Raw genomic sequence first — 18,157 nt, 5'->3', positions numbered from 1 at the left:
TATTTCTTTCAATGAATAGAATGCATATTAACATACATATGGATATACCTGAGAATAACTGCTTAAGCATTTTAAGTGTGAAAAATTATCCATTAAAACTGAAGTTACTTTATGCTAATCAATGCAAACTTCCTCAAAAGGAACATCTGGACACAGTGCTCTGGGTGTGATCCCACCATGGCAGAGTAGAGGGGAAGGAGAACATCAACTCACTCTCATAAGGGATAAACAATATTTTATTTAACGTAAGGACTGCTTCTTTACAAACCTCAAATGTCTTTATGCTGAGAAGTCACTAAACTCACCTTTTTTCAGATGATGCTTTTACTTTGTTCATATCTGAAATCTTTTTCTTCAAATCACCATCTCCAATAACCTGGAAGATATTAAACAATCACAAATTATCAATATCTATTGCTATTTATTGTTCATATGTTATTAATATCTCTGCACTAGAAATGCTAAGTTTATTCGCAGTGATTATACTTCTCCACACAGACACAAGCTCTTCCTCTCTTCAATCTATTTATCACTTTTAAAATAAAGTATTGTATTGTAAGTATGAGCTGTAGTTCCACTTTATAATTTAGTCCTACCAAGCTCTGAGTTTGATTATAATAAAACAGAAATTGATGTCAACAGATTTAACAGGCAGTATTTTCATCTCCATAACTGTAAATCATCAAACAAAGCTTCTGCTGAAGCTAATATATGCACTTTTAAAAACTTTCTGGATAATGTGAGATACCACAAAGTATTTATTTCTGACAACTATTCTACACATCTACGATAACAAGGAATAGTGGCACAGCAAGAAACATGGAGTGTTTGGTGTTCTTATTTAAGCAAGACCTGAATACATTTCTTGGACAGAAACCATACCGTGCTAAGGACTCAATTTTCCTATCCTTTTAAGGACATAGTGTCCTCAGGGTACACTGCTTCCTCAAACAGTGCCTCTGAGCAATTAAGGTTGCAGTCTACAGAACCATTAACTGAACCTCAGTACTTCCATTTGAGGTCTAATATGAATAATAAATACTCTACTGTGACAACAACAACAAATCTTAACAGAATCTTAACATCAAAATCTTAACAGAATCTTAACATCAAAATCACAATGGTGTTCCCAAAAGGTAACAGGTTACTTTTAAGACAGTTGACAGGGTAAAGAGGGGAAAAAAAAAAAAAAAAAGATAATCAAAGATAGAGCTGGTGAGACGATATTGCACTTATTCTCTTGGGAAATGACAGCAAGAAATATGCACACCCCATAGACAAATTTGTAAGACTTTTCAAAAATGTTTGTTCAGCATATATAATAACCAATTTTTGATTACTGGCAAATTCCAGTGCTAAATCCCAGATGCTAAAAGTCTAAAGCAGCTGAAGTATGAGGAAATTTTGTTTCGAAGCTTACCTGAATACAGAATCTTCTCAAAAACCAGTAAGCAATTGCTCAGCTTTTCAAATATTCCAGCTTCACTCAAGTGAACAGCTGTCATAAATTAGTTCAAGTAACCTTCAGTTGCACGCTATCTTGGCTTCCTTTAAAGAAAATGAATAGTAAAAGGAGAATAAATGTGTTCATCACAAAGCAGACAAAATGACAAAAAAGACAGTTGGGATTATTCAATCCAGACTGCAGGTCTTACTTCGGGGGGAATATATAAGATTCTTGAATTCAAGTAGCCAAGTGCTATTTAGTTTGCAGTGCTGACCTGCTGGGAGACAGATGATTAACAGTCTGACAGTGCCAATAGTGTCTATATATTACACTGTGCAGAAATGCCTTACAAGTGGAGCCAGCAACACAGTTGAACTATGCTGAACAGCAAGGTCTTAATTTCCTCGACTCTAAATTCAACATAAAATATTGAACTTTAGTTAGCGCTAAGATACAAACAGTCCAGGTCAAGCAGGTAAAAAGGTAAAAATGAACTCCTACACACAAACACACACACAAAGCAAAAAGGATTAGGGACAAAAGAATAAACACACCACACAGTAGCAATTCAGAGGGTTGAGTAAAGTAACTAATTATCTCTCTAACGTTCTACTAGATGATACAGGAAATCACACGGTGATATTAAAACTGTAAATGCTATACTTAATTTGAATAAAGGATTCCTAGAAAGGTAAAGACAACAAATATATGGGGCACAACTAATGCCCCATATATCACTTGTCTGCCAGTGATAGCATAGAAAAGAGTAAATTACCAGCAGTCACTGCACACTAGGAAGAACAACCAAAAGAAAATAAATAAATGAATGAATGAATGAATGAATGAATGGAGTGAACCAGAAGGGAGTAGAGGGTGATGAGTAGTTAAATTTCAAGTTGGATTCTGTGGAATCTCCCACGGTCATTTCATACAGCCTGTGGAACAGTATCCCATGACAAATTCCTCATAGTAAATTTCTTCAGGCAGGTAAAGTTCAAAATCAGAAGCTGTACATACATAATAATGCAATGCTAAGATATGCCTAACTTCTTGTAGTCCATTTCATTATTTTCACCTTACCCATTCCCCCCTAAAAGTAACAACACACCAGATGTGACATGTATTTGCCTTCCTCTCAAGTGAATTCTTTGTCACTGAGCCACCAACTCAGCTTCACTAATCCTTCCAGTCCTACGAAATCTATGGACAAATCCTAATCAAAAGGGCAGAAGATACACCCAGTACTTCTCATAAGGTTTCTCATAAGTTTCAGGATGTGCTGAAATGCAAGCATAACACAGAACCTGCATTCCTGCTTGTTAGACAAACAACCACAAAGCTACTATGTAACAGCGTTCCTCATTTTTTTAAATTATTTTCTTCTGTTCAGAATAACAGCTAAATGACAGCCACCACTGTATTCACACCTGACATCCAGGGCTGTTAACTGGGAGTGCCTCGTAGACTACTGAGGCATGTAACACCATCTACTTCGATGCTGAGTTGATTTCTACTTTAGATGAACACCAAGTTGCTCAGCATCTCCAAGACAGTAATAGCTCTGGTCAGACATTGAGACAGGATTCACAGGAAGTATTATTGACATAAGTTAGGTAGCAACTGTGCAGAGAGGGAAAGGACAATTAGTAATTCTAGCGCAGTGCTCTCGATATTGCATATTAATTCCATTCCACTAGTACAAATGACATAACCTCAGAATTTCTGGGAGAAAATACAGAACAATGATGATTCAGTCACAGAATCCAGCTCTTACTATACACCTTCATAAAAAACCCCAAACCCACTTCTTCTTGTGTGAATAAAGAAATTTACAGATTTAAGCTTTTCTTTGTTGACTGCCAGTTTTGACAATTCTCCTCTTTCTATAATCTCCCAAGACTACACATCAAGTGCTCGTGTTACTTGTTGCCCAAACCCTCCAAAAGAGACATCAGCTTTTTCCTTGGTCTCACCCTGCCACATCTGATGCACAGAAAAAAATTGTTTCTGATACTTATGTGATTCTAAATGCATTGGTACTGGGGAAGTGGCACCTGAAATACTATCTGTTTCAAAAGAAAAGAAAAAAAAAACAAACAAATGAGAAGTCTCCTCACTAAAATCAGATAATTCCCCTTGGTTTGTCTTACATACTTCTTCATTTTCACACAAATATCAGGAATCATAGAATGGTTTGGGTTGGAAGAGTCCTTTAAGATCATCTAGTTCCAACCCCCTGCCATAGGCAGGGACACGTCCCTCTAGACCAGGTTGCTCAAAACCCCATCCAGCCTGGCCTTGAATGCTTCCAGGGAGGGAATACCATAGTGCACTAGAAACACCAAAATCATCAAATTTACCATTCACCATCACAGAATCATAGAACTGCGGGGACTGGAAAGGATCTCTGAAGATCATAAAGTCCAACCTCCACTATAGCAGATTCCCTAGTAGGCATCCAGATGGGTTTTGGACATCCATAGAGAAGGAGACTCCACAACCTCTCTGCGCACCCTGCTCCAGCACTCTGTCACTGCCACAGTGAAGAAGTCCCTCCCTGGAACTTAGTGTGCTACAGTTTCTCCTCATTGCCCTTTCTACTATTGCTTGCATCAGGAGCCTGCCCTCACTGACTTTACTCCTGCACTTCAGAAGTTTATAAACAGCAATGACAACCCCGCTCAGCCTTCTCACCTACAGACTGAATAGTCCCAGGTCTCTCAGTCTTTCCTCATATGGGAGGTGCTCCAGGCTCCTCACCATCTTTGTCACTCTCCACTGGAATCTTTGTAGGAGATCCATGTCTTTTTTGGACTGGGGAGTTGAAGTATTTAGGGCTGAACAGTAGGTCCTGAACCAAAGCTGACCTACAGATGCACCTCACAACCAAATGCTATACCACACATGCAATGCAATATTTATCTTTTTTGCTGTTTTAACATTAATATATATATAGATGCCAATCAATAAAGATCTCTTGTAGCAATGCTAACCAGAGGGGACTTTTCTTTATTTACAGGCAAGTTTAAAAGGGAGTAAAACCTTGTGAGCAGTGAAATCAGACAACTGACCTTGTTGAGAAGAACGTGGCTAAAGCCCAAATAGACAGAGACAATCCCCTGGTTCCTCCTTGAGCCATGGCCAGATTTTGTGTGGAATCCAACAGGAAGATAACATGAAACATTCCCGCACTTGAAATTATGCAAACTTGTTTATCCAGCAATATAAAAACTGGACCCCATTTTAGCAAGTTCAGAGACCTCACCTAGGATACACTGTGTAGAACGTTCTAATTGCTGAAGAAGGTTCTCCAAATCCTCTCTGCAACCAGAGTTCCCCAGCAATTGCAGATCTGAATGATGGTATTCAGGCAATTGATGATGTATCTTTCTTAATCACTATAGTTTATCTTGCATAGTAATGATTAGGTGCATTCGCCTATTCTGTTACATTCTTTTTGTATCCTTTCACCTTTGTTGTTTTATTCGTGCTGTACTATTTCACTTACTATTTTATTTCTTTAATGTAAGTAAAAATAAACTTATTTAATTTGATGCCTGTGTTCTGTGCTGACACTGGCAGAAGAGGAGCACAAAACTGGACCCAGAAGTCCAGACGTGGCCTCACCAGGGTAGAGTGGATGGGGAGACCTCAACCTGCTGGCCATGTTCTTTTTATTGCACCTCACGATACCATTGGCCTCGTTGGCCAACATGCTCTCCATCAGGATTCCTAGGTCCCTCTTTGCAGAGTTCCTTTACAGTAAGTCAACCCCTAACCTGTACTGATGCATACAGTTATTTCTCCCCATGTGCAAGATTGTACACTTGTTCTTGTTGAACCTCCTAACATTCCTCTCTGCCCAGCTTTCCAGCCTGTGCAGGTCTCGTGGCATGGCAGCATGGCCATCTGGTGTGTCAGCCCCTCCTCCAACCATCAGCAAACATGCTGAGCATGCACTCTACCCTTTCACTCAGGTCACTGATGAAAATGTTGAACAAGATCAGACTCAGTACCCCTGGGGAACACTGCTAGCTACAAGTTGCCAATTAGACTTTGCCAGTCAGTTAGTTATCATCTGCCTAAAAATGAAAAGTGGAAATTAAAAAAAAAATTAAAAGTAAATCCTAATACTTCATATGCTCGGTCACAGAGGTTTTCTTGCATCTTCTTTTTTTGATAAAGATTTTGATACTTAACACATATTTCGGGATAAAACTTTCTAAGCACTCTAAAAAGTCATTTTAAAATAAAATTGAAGATATCAAATTAAACCCAATGCAGCAACATACATGCCTCACCTGTACAAGAACTTATAGTCAAATGCATTAGTTGCATATTTTCTTCCCTCTCTTATTTCCCATTAATTGCTAGTGGGCATCTAAAAGCCCGTTAGACCAAATTCAAGCCTTACGCTAACTTTCTTATAAAGCAAAAATGCATGATCACAATTGTACAGCCTATACAGCAAGTCAGTACTGAGCATTTTTTACAACCATTTTCCTTGCATCATATCTGAAAAATTCTCATGTATTTCATCTCACATCTGAAGCTCAAGATGTTTAGTTTATGCAACAGCAGTCCTGCTTTAGTATTTCAGATTTCTTCCCCCCATTCTTTGCCACTGAAACTTGAAGCTTTTGATACACACATACCTGCCTGTATACACATGCTAGTGGGGACCAAAGTGAGTAGCACTGGTCAGCTGGAGCAAAGCAACTGCCACAGAGGTGCTGAGAAGTGGCACATGTAAAACATGCCAGATGAAGCCGACGTCTGAACCCTGCGGAGGTTGAAAAAGCCCCAACGCTTTTGTGCTAGAATCCTGTTATTAAAACTCTCTTTTAAAGATAATCTGTTTGGCCACTGACATTGGAAGACATTTTGAGTTTATATAAGCTGAATTCGTGTACATAAGTTGTCTAAAATATTTTAACATAGGAATGCTGTTCATGGAAGAATAAATGTAATTAAAAACATTAAAATATCTTTTAATTTTCTTAAAGTTAAAAAGAGTCCTTAAAAAACCAAAACACTTCTGAAATTAACCCTAGTTAATATTATGACTTTCCTGCAAAGTACTCTGAAATTACATTCTCAAGACAGTTCACTAGATCTCTTTATCAAATCAACTGGAAAATCAAAAATGAAAATAGATATGCACAGCTTACTGATATCCTTCAGTTTGCTCTTCTTATAGGATATTTAGATTTCTCTATTTGTTTTTGCCAGAAACTCTTTTCCTTAACAAATTTACTTTATATTTTAAGGCCTATTCTTCATTCAGCCTGCTTAGTATTTCAGAAATGCATTTTTTCAAAATAGATGAGTTTTAACTATTAGATTTCAAATCATATGAGGAGATAAAACAAAGCTACAGTTTCAATATGTAAATCTGGATAATTAAGTCTAAAATCTTCAGAAATATTTACCTCTATATTTCCATGTTTTGGTTTGCATTTAAAAATAGCTGCATCCTATCTTCAAGATAAGTGCAAGAAGTGCAGGGCAAACAAAATATTTCTTCGCTATTTACCACATAGTAGAAGCAAGCAGCTGAGCAAAATCACTGTAATTTTTACAATCAAAAAGAAAAATCTAATATGTGAAAGACACAACAAATACAAATTTCAGGGGATAAAACTGTATCAAATAATAGTAAATTAAAAATAGAGAAAAAACAGATATGAAATAAGAAACAATGAAATGATTTAGAACTTTGTAAATGCAAGGCAGCAAGAAGTTGTGAAGTCAGAGCTCTACTAAAACCTGTTGATGGCTCAGATGATTGATTGTATTCTTCAGTGTGCTTCCAAAGGACAGTCCTACCACTCACATAAGGGCATGTGACTTTCCCCCTACTTCCCCCCCCCAGAGCTTAAAACAGAAGCAAATAGGCCTTTGATAGGACAGCATTTCACATACCACAAAGTCTGAAGGTGTTTATGGATCAAAATACTCCTTCCTTTCCAAGACCCTGAAAAAATCTGTTTGAACACAACTTCAAAGAAAAATCAGCTACTGCCTTTTCCTTATACCCACTGCTATAAATATTTATATTAGAAAACAAAGTCAGCTGATTAGTTTACCCACTGCTGCATTATAACAAAGTGCTGACTTTCCAACGTGACTAGATAAACTGCAGTATATACTCAGACATTCAAAACAACGCACACTAAGCTCCACAAGAGACTGAAGCAGCAAAGCTCTGTGCAGCAGCCTGCCAACTATGTCATGCAGCCCATTACCACCAGCTATAAAAAACAAGTCTGATATATGCTGTCTAAAAAGCTGTAAATATCTAAGTCATCTCCCTTTAAAAAAATCAATGATCAAAGCCAACACACAAAGTCACTCAGCAGGAAAAGAGCAAATTAAGAAAACTGCACTTAGTTTCTTGCATAGAAAGACACTCCTAGAAAGTTACCAGCACTCGATATCCATACTCAAGACATGAGGAACTTGTCATCATCATGCTCAGAGTATCATGTTCAAAACTTGCTTGATTTAAGCTGACAGAAATATTGTGAAAGTCAGCTGCTTCTCACACAGATAACATAACCCCTTCATCAGGCAGAAGGTGAATGGTACGGGACCAGGAGCGGAGCTGGGAGCAGTAAAAATAGCCAGGAGGAGAAGGACTATCATGGTAGAAACAAAGAACCTCCCTTCACTAAGTCCTGAACAACAAGTGGAAACACCAGCAATTTCCCTGATTTCTTGGCCATGTCTCAACGGCTCACTGCTATACCTCCGAGGTGCCTGAGAACAACATCAAACTCAGTGATCACACTGTCAAAGCAGCTCAGATAGGTCTACGAAAACATCAAGCACCCACACTTGTTATTTCACCAGCTGAGCTATAGGAAACCCCAATGGAGAGGGTAAAAAAAAATTTAAAAAAAAATTAAAAAAAGCAATCAGTGACTCCACGTTGCAGACTTACAAACTGAAACATATTTCCAGCTCTCAAAAGATGATTCTGTTCGTTTGTAAGCAGAAATAAAATCATATCACAACCCATAAAATCTCTCAGCAACCAGTCACACTCCCAAAAATCTGATTTGTACACTTGGCCTGTTAACTGTAGGTGAAAGTTATAACAGTAATGCCTCCCCTCCAGTACACACAACACTGGACAACACTTCTTCAATTATAAGATTTTTTAAAAATTCAGCAAAACTCTCACATGTATCTCTCAGTGTATTAAGCTTTTGGGATAACACCTTCAGAACACATCTCCACAGCTATTGCAGAAGAAAGGAAGAACCCTCATCCACAACTTTCAGCCTCTCTGTATAGAGCTGTTACAAAACTATCCGTGCGTCAGTCATGTTGAATTGTCCCTGTATCCAGGACACACACTGAACAGCTCATAATCTCCTTGATGCTTAGCACAGGATATCAGACAGTAAAGCTGAGCATAGTGGCAGGGCTTGAAAACAGGCCCAGAGACACACTGCCATTACAAATCCCTCCTAAGCACTATCACAAGCAGCTGCCTTGCTCGGCACTCACACACTCTTTCCAAGAAGCCTGACTTCCTCTCTAAGTTCCTTAAGGAGTTTAAATGCTTCAGTTACTGCAGTCATTACTCCAAAGCATGAGTTGAATAGCACTCAGCTCCTTCAAACATTAGCAATCCACATCACAGGGACAACCTCTTAAGAGCAAGGGGCTCACAGACAGTGGAAATATGAGAAAACTTTCAACTTATGCGTGTCAAGAGGAAAAGAGCAGATGGCTGCCAGACACCTTCAGCAGAGTACAGCCATGCCCAGAACCTGTCTCCCATCATGAGCCATCATAAGACGTGCTGCTGACAACATGTTGGGCAAGTGCAAGGTGAACATCTTCTCTAGACTGAAAACACACGGTGAAACAGCAAACTGCACTACCAGCCCAGAGGGCTTCAACCCTCCCTGAGGCCTCCCTGCTTTAGTTGGAGCCTCTTACGCTTAATTTTGGAAAGCTGCTTTCTGCAGGGCTAAAGTAACTGCAACAAAATTCAGCCAAATGCTTCTACCAAGACAACAGTTTTTTTTTTTTTTTTTTTTTTGTCCATAAACCACATGGAAGACAAATTTAAGTAACTCGAATTGGACAACCTCAGCACGAGCACTGCCCCCTGTGGTTGGGTGCCACTTCACACAAACACCCACACTGAGTACTCCTTATTCTGCCATCCTCCCCTTGCTTTTTGGAAGAATAAAAGGAAGGCTCCAAAAAAAAAAAAAAAAAAAAAAAAGTCCTTAACTTATGCTGGCATAAAAATAAACTCACAACAGTGAGCTAAGGCATTAGAAATGAAGCGTTTTATGTGACAAAACGCCCTTGATGTTACACAGCAAGGTTTCCAGAAAAGGAGACTGCCTTGCTGCTCCACAACAGACCCAAACAGCCGTAAGAGAAGCCGGCGCAGAGCCGCACTTGCTCACGAGCAGATGCTGAGGCGCTGCGTCCAGCTGCACCCTCAGGGCCTGCCGACGGACAGAACGGTGTCTGCGCTGTCACCGTGCCCTGTCACCGTGCGGCAGTGACACGCAGCGCTGCGCTGCCAGCCTCAGCAGCAGGCGGCCCTCCATGCAGCATAGCGTAGCTCGCACGCCGCCGATCTATCGAAGCACTGCTGCTGGGAAACGCTCCTAGCTGGTAGCCGACTTCCTCGAGACGGACGCATAAACACACAAAGCCTGCGCTAAAACAAGCCTATCTAAAAGTTGCAGAGTGTTTTTGCCTCACAAGGGTACGCAGAATCTCACCTCCGCCCCAAAGCACGACGCCGAGCTTACAGCCGGCGGCGACAGGTTCACTCTCATGTCTGAAACAACAGCCGGCACGGAGGAAAAACACCGCTTGCCCGCCGCAACGCGCTGCTCACTGCTTAGCTTCTCTCCGAAGCGCTCGCAACGACACCTGCAGCATACAGCTACGCCAGATCCCCGCGAGCGCTGAAGAGAAGCAAAGCAGCGCACCAAGGAAGAAGCAGCCGCGGCCCCGCGCCGTGCCCGCGCCGCGCTGACCGGGCCGCGCCGCGCCGCACCCGCACTGCCCGCCGCCCCGGGCAGGCCAGCGGAGCTGCGCGGAGGGAAACGAGCACGGCGCCTACCGCGGCGCCAGGCGGCTTCCGCAGGCGGATGCAGGCAGCGCGCATCGCTGGATTCCAGGCGCCGCAGGGCCAGGCGGGCCCCGCAGCCCCATTCCGCTTCTGCCTCCGCCGCGGCCGCGGCCCCGGCCCCTCCCTGCACCGCGCGCTGCCCCGCCCGGCCCCGCCCTGCCCCCGCGGTCCGCCCCGGGACTTCACCTTGGCCGCGGCGGGACGCGGGCGAGGCGGCAGAGCGAGCCCCTCACCCCGCGGCGCTGAGGCGGGGGCGCCGGGCCGCGCCCCGCCGGTCTCATCCGCGCGGCGGCAGGAACCTGCCGGCACACGGCGCGTCACGGAACCGCCCGCCGCGCCCCGGCCCTGCGCAGGCGCCCCGCGCCCCGGCGGGGGGTTCGGAGCCGGCCTCCCTCCGCCTGTCACGGCGAGATCTTCCCCACCTGCTGTGCTGCTGCCGCGGGCCCTCCCTGCAGGCTCTCGGACGCTGCGGTCGCAGCCGGCTGGTGGGAGATGGAGCGGCCGCCTCAGGCGGCTGCACGAACCGGGAGGCGTGTGAGAATCGTATGGCTGCAGATCAGTGCGACGAGTCGCGTGAATTAGCCTCGCCCGCGGCGGTCCTGTAGTGTCACACGGTCCTCTGTCACACGAGCCGTCCCTGCCCCGGCCTGCGAGCACTGTCACACCCTTTTTTCGTGGGAGAGAAGTGCTCGCAGCTGCAGGTGGGACAGAGATCCCTGCTGCCCAGCGTGCTGAGGAAGCACCAAAGAAAACTCAGGCTGGGGATTTGTAAAAGCCCAAAACAAAGAAACAGCCCGAACCATTAGATTTTATAACAAATTAATCTTTGTGGTACCCAGGTCTGAGCCACTCAGCTCGCTGACAATTTCTAGACGTCAGCAACACAGCTCCTTGACACACTCCCATCCGTAACAACCAACAAATAACATTTCTTGAAGTTCCTCAATTGGAGAAAGGAAATGTGCAAGAATAACGACAATCTAGAAGACTCACAAAGGAGAAGCAGCCTTTTAGTTAAGGCTGATAAATCAAAATCCATTCCAAATCTCTCATATACTAGTAATCATAGGTAATGGTTCCGTCGAGGGCAACGCCTGTCTCCCAATAACACTGTGTAACTGCAGAGTTACCTATCTTGCTTCTCATACAGCACAATGTAGATTCTAAATTGTACACGCTTTTATGCATCTTGCCTTTCAAAATACATATGCCTTATCCATCTAGTTATAGTTACTGCAACCACTGCCCTATATGCTGTGGTTTATTCTAACCCCAAGGACAGGACTAAAGATTTTCAATACTATTTCAGTAACTAACAGCTATGCATTTTGGGTGACAGTTGTCACCTTGTCCTTGGGGCTGATCCACCTGAAGAACAGTTCACAATTACTGCTTGTTGTGGTATTGGATAAATTGTGCTTACCATCCATGAAGCAATCCACACATGACCTGTGTAGAGCACATCTATATCTTTACCTTCTGAACATGGAATAAAACTGCTTTAGTGACAAGTCAGTGGAAACTCGACAGTTGGGACCACGTCTGCTTCTGATAGAGTACAGGTAGATACCAGCCCTCCTATGTGGTTCTGGTGAAATACAGTGTTTGCCTGGCTGTTAGTTTCAGCCAATTTCTGCCCATCTGCTCAGGGAAGTCAGCTTCTGTTTTGGTGGAGTTAATTTAAGTTTAAGGTGATATAACAGATTCTTAATTCCATCATTATGTCATTTATGCATAAATATTGATTACGCTTTCTGAATTCCCCTTTCCATCATATTAAAATAAATGGATAGGAGTGGTTAAGACATATAACCAGTTACTTACTTGGTCTTTATCCAGCAAATACTTAAAAATTAATCACGCTTCCTAGACCTTGTGAACAATCAGAAAACACACAGGTTTGATTGGAGCTTTGTCCATCCCCTACTTAACAAATTCTTCAGTCATCTATCTTGAATAAGTAGACCCAGAGAATCAGAATGCGGGAATTTAACAGCATATTGGCACTGAGCAGGAATAGTCTTACTTGTTCCAAAATAGCAGTCATGTTTGACAGCTGTTAAGAGAGAATACTTTAAAACAGAAAACAATGCAGCTGAAAGTTTTCTGTGAAGTTCTATTCATAGAATGATTTTAAACTCTCTCTAAAGCAATGTCGGGCATTAGAAGATGTAGAATAAACTCAAGTATGACTCAGTCAAAGACAGAAATAGTATCAGGCAGGCACTGGCAAGTAAAAAGCAAATAAGAAGAATATAAATAAAAATCTTTTTCTTTCCTTTCCTTTTTTTTAATCTGATCAAAGAGGCAGTTAAGTTTGTTCAGAAAATAATATTATTAAATACCTCTGTGTGTGTCCTGGCACATGACAAAAAACAAATCAGCTGAAAACATGAGAATCCTCTGCTGGAGAAAGAACACACAACATTAAATCAAATTTTCTGATTGTTCTGTAACTCTTCTGGTTTTTTTCTAGCAGAGCATCTGCTTGTGGGAGTTGAAGGTCATTAATGAAACTAGATTTATTATTTTTTTTCTTTTGCAGATAAAGTAAGTCCACATTTAGGACTTATTTCTACAGAAAACAAGTTTGCCTTTAGAACAAATGCACAAACATAGTAACAGACCAATATTGTTCTTAATTGCGTAAGAATTTTCACCAGTTCTGATGGAATTTAGTTACATGAGACTGTGAGAACTTGCCCTAGTTTTGTTTTCAAACACATTCCAGAGAAAAGTCAATGGTTTGAATCCTTTGTAAAGATACACTTGAAAAATCACACTTAGAACACAATTCTAAACATTTATCAGATACTATCAAAATAATATAACAGTTTATTTCATTTCACAGAATTTTCAACATTCCAGATGAAATATTTACTGTAAACAAATAACTTTTTATTTAGCCACTGGAAAACATAAATCTGTGGTGTTTTGCAAATAAGATGATGACAAATAGTATTACTGCCATTAAGAAAAAGCTGGACAAACCCAGGCACTCTATTCCGAAAATAACAGCTACAGCAATAATGCCTTGCAGTGCAGAACTGGTTCCATACAAGACTAAGCCATTGATTTTGCTATTTAAACAAAATTTTGTCTCAATCTGAACTTAATCTGGAAAAGCAAGTCCCTAAGAGAGTCTACATCCAGCAACATAAATTGAAAAAAAAAAAAAAGAAAAAAAAAAAAGAGAGAGTAGCTTATATGTTTACACAAATCATATTGCATTCATTTACTATTTTTGGCAAGGTAATAAAAGCAGTGACTCCAGCAACACTTTCTGAAGGTTACGCAAAGGCAAAAGATGCAAAGAAAGGCTGCCATCCCCAGCTGCACGCTTATTATCTCCATTATCTCAACATTTACCAATACATACGCAGCACCAAGTCTTGCAAAATCAGCACACATAACTGAAATAATCACAGGTAATTTTTAAAGTTGATAACTATCCCCTATAGAAGCAGGAAGAACAGAAGGATAAGAAAATGTTCTTCAAAATACTCTTAATGGTAACAATATGTAAGGATTGTTTGATTCTACCCCCTCTCATCCTCAGTATCCCTATCACCTAGTTACTCCCTCATTTACTAGTTCAGTCATTTATTAGTCCCTTTATCTGTACTAGTTCAGTCTGCCTTGCCTGAATCTATGCCCCTGTATACTGAATAAATCCAGTCAGTTCCAGATGATAAACAGCTACCAGCTCTCCTTAACTGTGAAAAATAATCACTCCCCTATTTGAGAGCCAACACTTATCTCTGAATACACACTGGAGAATTTGCTTTTGTCCCTTTATCTCTTAGATATGTAATTTCTCTCTAAACATTAGAATACTTGGTACTTTTCTAACATAGCCTCTCTTTCACATTTGAGAAGATCTTTTGTGCTCTGCTATGTATGTGTTTCAACACACACAAAAGCAATTCAGTTCACCTCACATCTGTGTCTCAGTCAGATATTCTTGCTTTTACAACACTACAAAAGAAATCACCCATCAATATTCTTTGCACAGACTAATTCCAGAAGTATAGATTTGTAGCCTAGTGGATACTTTCATTTAAGTGTTCAGGGGAAGGGTGTTTTGGGTATGGTGGTGTGGTTTAACCTTGCAGGCAGCTCAGCACTACACAGCTATTCCCTCATCTCCAGTCCCACAGCATGATGGGTGAGAGAATCAGAAAAAGGTAGAGCTTGTGGGCTGAGATAAAGATGGTTTAATAGGACAAAGAAAAAGGGAAATGATAATAAATATATGCATATATACAAAATAAGTGATACACAACCAGGTTACCAATGCCCAGCCGGGCCCTGAGCAGCAGCAGCCCTCCCAGCTAAGTCCCCAAGTTTTATTGTTCAGCATGATGCCATTTAGGTACAGGACATCCCCGTCAGCTGTTCCAGTTCTGTCCCATCCCAGCTGTTTCTGCACACCCAGTTTCCCACTTTTCATCTCAGTGAGGTGATGAAAAGTCCTTGACTTAGCATAAGCACTGCTCAATAACAACTAAAGCATCAGAGCAACGTTGTTTTTTCTCATAAATCCAAAACACAGCACCATTCCAGCCAGAAGACACCAGCTGAAAACAGGACAGGTAGGAAAAGATTTCAAAAGTGATGCACCATGCTTGTACTGAGGCTTGTACAAAGTCAGACACTTATATCACACATCTACTGATAAATTATAATTATACATACAAGACACTAAAAACAACAACAAGAGAAAACAAAACAAAGAAAAAAAACGAAGAAGTGACTATCCTGCATTACAGTCAAACAAGAGCTTCTATTTTCAGTTTGTTTTTTTGTTTGTTAGAGGGAGAAGAATTTATGCACGTCATTTAGTTCAACTAATTTCCGCACTCAGGGCAATATTTTACTATCCTTTCATATCCTATATGTTATCATAGATACTTTTATCAATGTGAGTGCACTAGAATTTGATAGCTAAAAAGCATTACAAATTTGCAAACTGGGGGCAGTTGATTTTGTTGTTGTTTTTAAACAGGCCACTAATCAGGAAGAGCCCATGGTAAACTCCTCCATATACAAGCATATTAAAGAAAAGTAAGAAGTAAAATAGACTGCAGCCCAGCTGCAGCTCAACTTCTTTCTATTTATGAAAGTATCTGTATGCTTTCACATTTCCCCCCTCTCCCTGCATGAATTATTTCTGTTGACAAGACACAAAGAAATTCCAGGTTCCTGAAAAATTTCAGCTGTTCTTTGAGCAAAGCAACAAGTAAGGAATAGCTTTGAATAAAGATGATGAGATACTTCCTTCTTTGGAAAATGCTAACTGAAAATAACTTCGCAGCAGGTAATCTCTTGCTATGATGGACATAAGATGATACTTGAAGGAAGGGAGAGTACTCTGTCAACTCTCAAAAATGATAAACAGATGTATATTTTAAATACACACACGATTTTTGATTCCTAGAGCAAACAAAGGAAACTTTTCTCTTAAATGTTTCCATTTATTTAGCATGTTTTAGTAGCAACTTCCAGAGTATGAGAACGTGTTATAAACAGAGAAGACTTATAGGTAAGTTACGTTTGTCTATTTAACTCAATTGACTTCTGGGATATAGTACTTCAAAGGCTGCAGAAGCTCACTCTGCAAATCAAAATTTCTGTTACAGGATTTTTTTTCATTTGTTTCTTTATGCTGAATTGTACAAAACAAGTCTGCTCATATCTCCTTGTCAGTATCCTTAAAAAATTCATGTTTTAATATGAGTTGCTATAGTGTAAAAATAGCCTCTGAATTACAAATTCATACAAAATACATCAGTACTTTCAGAATTAATATCATTTTGGAAAGAAAAAAAAAGAGCAGGCAGTCAACTGACTACACTCTAAGTCAGTGCATGGTTAGCTGAAGTTTCCTTAAACAGAGCAGCCTATTTAGATCTAGTACATGGTGATATCTTCTTACTGTATCACAGGAACAAAGGTACTCCATAATTAATGCTTAGGAAAGTTCCTCATAATCCTCATAATTTAATCGAGTCCCACTCTACCAAGAAGAGAGAACACCTGTTCTGGATATAGTTCATGCATTTTGCCTTTCCCTCTAACCCTCCCCCAACTCTATTTTGCTTAGTATTGAGTACCTTGTAGATCTTAACATCTAAACAGAAAGATATTTTGGTATTAAACACCAAAGCACTTTAAGTATTAGTAACTAGTAAACCAAGTGTGCATGAAAACTAAAAATAAATTTAAAAGTTTTATTTCTTTGGATGTCCCATGCAAGTACCACATAGATCAGTCTGCTCTGCTCTACCAATTTGCTTAATTGTACTGTAGAAAAATAACATGCTTCGATTATGTTCGTAGAACGCACTTCAGCTTACTGTTTACAGCGGTGTACACAAAGTAACTTTTTAAACTGTAATGCACATTTCACACAACCAACCAACCTTCTCATCTTTCACTCCTGGTAATTTTCTTGCCAAGAGAAGTACTTAAAGTCAGTTACCATAGGTCCACCGGTCTACTGAGAACTGGAATGAGGTCACCACAAACGCGTCACAAAAGCCAGGTCATAATTCTTACTGTTCAGCCTGTACAGAAACATAGATAAGCGTGTGCTAATGGAAATGTAGGTAACAAACTTCAAAACTAATACCCTTTTGGAAATTAATTTACATTAAGTACTGCAGGTTTTAAAATTAATTTCATACCTATATAATAATCACATCTGCAACAATAATCTGAGAAGTTCTTTTATCTTGAAATGTATACATAGAATTCCCCAGAAATTCAGCACTCTTTCTACAGAGTTCTGGTTCGGGCACCATATTCCTTGCTATAGGGAAGTAGATGTAACTAGTTTTCATTTACAGATGCTTAGCTACCATCAGGTTCAGCATCAGAGATCTGTTCTTTGCAATCATAACATGACTGATACAAGTCATCTACCACACAGAGCAGGGCATCCTCCCAGAACACAGGACTGCAGTGCAGAACGATGGAACTATCCCCCAAGACATCCCTGAAGCCACTGAATCCGAAAGGACAGCTCTTTCTGACGCGGCAGGTGCTATCAGAGCTCTGACAGTCGGCACAGATTTTTCTCCTTTTGCCTAGCTCCACGTGCAGTTGCTCTGTGCGTGGAGTGTGTTGAATTGGAAGAGTGAATTGCAAAGTTAGCTGTTCCATTTTAAATGGAAAATGGAACTTCTTCATACGCACCGGAGCAGAAGCCTCTAGGCTTAAGAAAGCTCTTTTTGTTCATCGGAGCACGTTAAGAGCTGACTTCTGTAACCGTGATGTTTGCCTTAGGCACGGGAAACGTTCAGCCTTTGCAATTAAAGACCAAACTCGCAGTAAACGGCTCCGAAGCCGTCGGTCCCTCAGACACCCTCGTCAGCTCGTCTCCCCCAGAGGACGAGATAACCAACGCTGCCCACAGAAGGAGTTACATAACGCCCGAGGACAGCAAAACCGCGGACACAGAACCGGTGCCCCGCCGGCAGGGCTCCCGCTCTGCCTTCCTCTTCCCAGCCGGGCCACACGGCCTCACCCACAGCACCCCGGAACGACCGCTGCCCGCCTGCGCTCAGCTAGCCCCGGTCCGCCCCTCA

General features: G+C 41.0%; 1 protein-coding gene across 10 annotated transcripts in view; it reads right to left on the bottom strand.

Annotated features, from left to right (window-relative positions):
• AGTPBP1 (ATP/GTP binding carboxypeptidase 1) overlaps positions 1–18,157 on the bottom strand; it is a 70,540-nt gene that overhangs the window by 52,294 nt on the left and 89 nt on the right. For 3 of the 10 annotated variants that reach the window (XM_031602422.2, XM_090132566.1, XM_031602425.2), the window contains exons 2-4: positions 16,991–17,134; positions 1,421–1,548; positions 306–376 (exon numbers count right to left, since the gene is read on the bottom strand). In XM_031602422.2, coding sequence (XP_031458282.2) covers positions 306–337 — 32 coding nt within the window. In that variant the 5' untranslated portion in view covers positions 338–376; positions 1,421–1,548; positions 16,991–17,134. Of the gene's footprint in view, positions 1–305; positions 380–1,420; positions 1,549–10,209; positions 10,460–10,490; positions 10,617–10,751; positions 10,886–10,987; positions 11,288–16,990; positions 17,135–17,765; positions 18,036–18,157 lie in introns of those variants that run through there. The other 7 variants (XM_090132559.1, XM_031602423.2, XM_090132560.1 and 4 more) reach the window with 7 other exon arrangements.

The sequence above is a fragment of the Phasianus colchicus genome, chromosome Z, assembly GCF_987193195.1.
Source record: "Phasianus colchicus chromosome Z, bPhaCol1.hap1.1, whole genome shotgun sequence".
In the NCBI taxonomy this organism is placed as follows: domain Eukaryota; kingdom Metazoa; phylum Chordata; class Aves; order Galliformes; family Phasianidae; genus Phasianus; species Phasianus colchicus.
This window is presented reverse-complemented; position numbering and strand designations above follow the sequence as displayed.